The sequence below is a fragment of the Hipposideros armiger genome, unplaced genomic scaffold (assembly GCF_001890085.2).
Source record: "Hipposideros armiger isolate ML-2016 unplaced genomic scaffold, ASM189008v1 scaffold_253, whole genome shotgun sequence".
Classification (NCBI taxonomy): domain Eukaryota; kingdom Metazoa; phylum Chordata; class Mammalia; order Chiroptera; family Hipposideridae; genus Hipposideros; species Hipposideros armiger.
This window is the reverse complement of record NW_017731603.1, coordinates 2,175,297-2,180,125: the sequence shown is the minus strand read 5'-3', so window position 1 is coordinate 2,180,125 and position 4,829 is coordinate 2,175,297. Positions and strand designations below refer to the sequence as shown.

The 4,829-nt window shown below is 53.6% G+C and overlaps 1 protein-coding gene across 1 annotated transcript in view; it reads left to right on the top strand.

Annotated features, from left to right (window-relative positions):
* Positions 1 to 4,829, top strand: part of DTX4 (deltex E3 ubiquitin ligase 4) — a 49,546-nt gene that overhangs the window by 18,950 nt on the left and 25,767 nt on the right. Inside the window, exon 2 of the mRNA XM_019655966.1 lies at positions 3,682 to 4,405. Within this exon, the coding sequence (XP_019511511.1) occupies positions 3,682 to 4,405 (724 nt within the window). The remainder of the gene's footprint in view (positions 1 to 3,681; positions 4,406 to 4,829) is intronic.

The following is a 4,829-nucleotide window of genomic DNA, read 5'->3' as shown; positions in this document are numbered from 1 at the left end:
AAGACCCAGCCCCACATGCCCCCTATTTCTGGAGTCGGCACCCTGGGAGGCCTCGTCTTTCCCAGGCAGCTGTGCCGTCTCCTCTCCAGCTTGGCTTGAGGTGCTTGGGAGAAGGACAGGGAGAGGAAGAGGCTTCGCATGATATTTCTATTTCTCAGGGAAAAGGAGAAGCGACAGCTGTTAGAGCAATGGTTTCCAAATGCTGGACTGGGGATGGGCTGCCTCTGCACCCTCTCAGCAGAAGCCTGTAAAAATGCAAGCTCTGGTGCCCCACAGCTGGAAATTCCGATGCAGGCCTGGGCTCTTTTTTAAAGTTGCTTAGGTGACAATGTTATGTACACCCAGGTTTGAACTTGTTTCTTTATTTTTTCATTCCGTCCGCAAATATTATTTATTGAATGCCTACTAGTGTCAGGCTCTGAACAAAAAGATATTTGCCTTTGCAGAACTTCAGTTCTAGAAGGGGAGATAATAAGCAACAACTTATTTTAAAAGATTAGAAGTTCCTTGGAGGAAAAAAAAATTTGAAAAAAAAGGGGGGGGGCTGGGCAGGGTAAGAGGGCTTGGGCGTCCCAGGGTGGGATGGATGAGTGGGTAGCAGTATTAAATTAGACAGTCTCAGGAACCTCACTGCGAAGATGAGATATGAGCCAGGAGTGAAGGGGTTGTAAGAGGGAGCCAGGCAGCTATCTGGTGGAAGAGCATTTCAGGCCAGAGGGAACAGCATATGCAAAAGCTCTGAGGCAGGAAAATGGCTGGCATGTAGGAGAAACAGCTGGAGGGGCATAAAGAGGCGAGTGATATGAGGGGAGGACAGAGATAGGAGGATTGGGATGGAGAGNCACTGGGAGGAGAGAGGAAAAAAGGTCCACCGCCAGCCGAGAGGCCCAGCCTCTACTCCTGCCTCTGCCTCAGGATAAACCACAGAGTCTGTGCAAGGCCCTCGTGTGGGAAATGGGGTTCGTCATGCTTGCCCTGACCACCCCATGGAGTGTTTGTGAAGACCTCCCCTTAGGGAGTGTACCCCGTAACAGTTTACCAGGTGCGCTCACCAGCGTCACCCCATTCCCTTACCCTGTGATGAAGGTGTCAAGCATGACACTTAACTCGGAACGGTCTCCCCAAGGAAAGCCACACGGCTCGTGTGGTATAGAGTGGGTGCTGAACCTAGATTTTAGTCTCCCAGGGCACTGCTCTTTTTTGCTTGAGCCCCGCTGCTTGTTGTATGTAAAGGCAATTTCTAAATGGTTGAAAGCTGGACAGAGGCATGGGATTTTTAGATGACTGCCGCTCAGCGGGCAGAACTATTTGGGAGAGGGGACGGTGTACCTAAACGGTGCCTCTGCTCAGTTTCTTCACACTGTCACACAGCAGCGTCCTGGGGGCCTCGGGCAGAGTTCAGGGTGATTGCTGACGTGGATAAGAACCCAGCCGCCAGAACCTGGACTTGAGCCCAAGTTCCTTGCTGTATTAACTTGGGGCAAGCTTTGCATCCTCTGACTTCAGTTTGCTCGTCTGTAAAATGGGAATGATAATGGCACCTTCCTTATATAGTCACCATGAGGATTAAATGCAATCCTTGGTATATAGATTTAGCACAGTGCTAGGTAGAGAGTAAGAGTCGGTCAGAATTAGCTGCTACTGTCGTTCGTTGTTATGATTCACAGGTAGGTACGGAACGCCCACTGTGTAACTGTTGAATTGAAGGCAAAGCTGAACAGCCCCACCTCGTTTCTGGCACCTTTGACAAATGCCAACTGACCCCGTGCCATAATTGAGAGAAAGGAACCCCAGATCGCTTTAAATCCCGATGAGGGAGTCGGCTGCTCTTTATCTCTCGGCTTTATTCCCTCTGCCAGCCCGTAGAATTGGAGCGAGAGAATAGGGTGAAGGGCCGGGCAGTGCAGTTTCAAAAGGGCTATAGAAACAAGTTGTTTTTTTCTCTGCTCTGTTTTCCTGACAAGCGAGGCCCCTCCCTACCCTTCTCTATCCCCCAGCCCTTTCCTTTTCACCTCTTACCACCTCCCTCACCCCCACTACCATCTTCTCCTCCAGTCCTTCTTGGCCATTTAATGAGCATGTTTATTCCCTTTGTCTGGCATTGCCATCGACCTTCTGTCGTCCAATGGCCCCTCCCCCCCCTCTCTGCCGTGACCTCTTCAAGCAACTTTCCCATGGAAGAAAGGAAGACCTGGGAGGGTGGGGGAAGTGGGATGGAGAGAAGGGTTTGGGGGGAACAAAAGATCCTGTGAATTATTCAGAGACACAAGCAGGGGGCTTCTAAAGAGAAGAGAGAGGGGGCTGTACAGCAGAGGGCGGGAGTTACCCCTCGGGCCCTCTCCTCCAGAATCGAGGCTCCTCTATCTCCAGCGAGGCCTCGGTTGCTGGAGAGACAAGACCATTGTTGTGCCTGAGGATTCCTGGGTTGACTCATGGCTCCAAGAAAAACACCGTTTCTCAGCACAGCATCTGCAGAGCTGTGCTCCGCCTTCGGCCCTCTGCCCTGGCCAGCTTGCTGGCTTTTCTCTTTCCTTAGTTTTTTAAGTTTATTAAGTTTAGGGACAGGAATTAAAACTTGCACACTTTGTAACTGGGATCAGCCCAGTGGAATGCANACTGCTGTGGGGACTCCGGGCCTCCTTGGAGCTCTCCCGGCCTCCCTGCCCTCCCTTAAGCCAGGTGTCTTCAGCCTTGATGATCCCCATGAAATGAGCCCTGGTGGGCATGGGTCTGAATGCATGTTTGGGGTGGGTAGGGGAGAAAAGGGCAATGGTTACAGGGATAAAGAGCGATGGAGGCAGGCTTAATCTCCCCCTCCTGCAGGCTCCTTTCCACTGCACTATTCCCCTGCAACAACCCTGGCCTCTTCCCTGCCCCCCCCCCCCACCGCCAGCAAGACTGTAAAAATTAAAATAATCCTCTCTTCAGAAGAGTTTGAGCTTCTTGAGAGAAAGACATCAGATAAACAGAAAATTATTTTTATGGCCATTATTGTTGTTGATATAAGATTTAATGCTGGGGAATTTGAGAGAATGCTCTCAAACGGATTGTCCTTCTCACAGTAACGCAGCTGCTCAATAGCCACTGCCTCTGCAGCCTTCCTGGATGGAGGCAGTCCTCGCCTGCCCTGGAGGCTTTTGTAGTCTGGTGTCCTTTTCCTCCCTAATCCTCAGGGCAGGGGCATTTAGAGAAGGGATATGCTATGTATGAGCACCTACTGTGTGTCAAGGGCTTTATATGCCATAGGGCTTTATATGCCTTAGGACCTGGCATATACAAATGCGTATCTGTTGAATAGGTGAGTCATAATTAACTTTCACAAAAACTCAGCAACGGCCCTATTATCCTGTTTCTCAGGGACTAAAAGGAGGCGGAGGGGCCTATAGTAACTAGTTAGTGAGCGAACTTGGCTGCAGACCAAGGGGTCCCCTCTCCAAACCAGGAGGTGCTGCGTCTGGTACCCTGCACTGCCTCCCACCTCTCTTCCTCTCTTTTCACCCTTGTGTGACTGACTGCAGTCTCTTAAAAGGCAGGAATGAGTCTCATTCAAAGCTGATACCTCCACAGGCAGCCTAGTGCCGGGCACACAGTAGGACTCATTTACTGTTGGCCTATTCATGAAACCCAATTCAGCGTCATTCCTCGCTGACCCTGACCCTCTCCTCTGTCCCTCTCTGGCAGGGACCCTCCGCCCAGTTCGCCGCAATTACTACGACCCGTCCTCGGCGCCCGGGAAGGGCTTGGTGTGGGAGTGGGAGAACGACAACGGCTCCTGGACGCCCTACGACATGGAAGTGGGCATCACCATCCAGCACGCCTACGAGAAGCAGCACCCCTGGATCGACCTTACTTCCATCGGCTTTAGCTACGTCATTGACTTCAGCACCATGGGCCAGATCAACCGGCAGACCCAGCGCCAGCGCCGCGTCCGCCGGCGTCTGGATCTCATCTACCCCATGGTCACCGGCACCTTGCCTAAGGCCCAGTCCTGGCCGGCCAGCCCCGGGTCGGCCGCCTCGCCCCCCGGCCCGCCCTGCTCCTGCCCACAGTGCATCCTGGTGATGAGCGTCAAGGCGGCCGTGGTCAGCGGGAGCGCCGGGCCCCTGCAACCCCCAGCGGCCCGCAAGAACATGCCCCCATCTGGAGCTGTCAAGATGCCCCCACCGCCAGGCCCTGGGGCCAAGCCACTGGACAGCACGGGCACCGTGCGAGGCCCGATAAAGACCGCCCCATCACAGCCAATCCGGCGACAAGCCTCCAGCACACCGGCAGGGGCCACCGCGGGCTCTCCTGCCAGCCCCTCAGGAGCCAATGGCAAGACGGGAAGGGTGGCCCTGGCGACTTTGAATCGGACCAACCTGCAGCGACTGGCCATCGCCCAGTCCCGGGTGCTGATCGCCTCTGGGTAAGGTGCTTCCGCGGCTGCCTCCCAGCGTTTCCTCATCAGGGGCATAGCACAGGACTGATCTTGCGGTCAGAGACGGAGGAGGGGCTCCCAAGACCAAAGCTCCCCGTCATCTTTCATGCCCCCTGGTTGCATGTGTGGTGGGTGAGGGAAGGTTTGGCCTTTGGGGGCCCACAGCTCTGGGTTCTAATTAAGACTTTCCTTCTGACTAGCCCTGTGATGGGGACAGAGCCCTAACTCCCTCCTGGGTAAATGCTGGCTGTAATACTCAGGTCAGGGGTGCTGTCAAGATGAAAGGAGATCGTGCAGACTCAGTAACAGCAGGCAACGTTTATGGTGCTCCCACCACGTTCTAGTTTGGGGGCTTTATAACCTCATGTAATCCTCACAGCAACTCTGTGAAGTAGGCATTTTGATCTCGTTT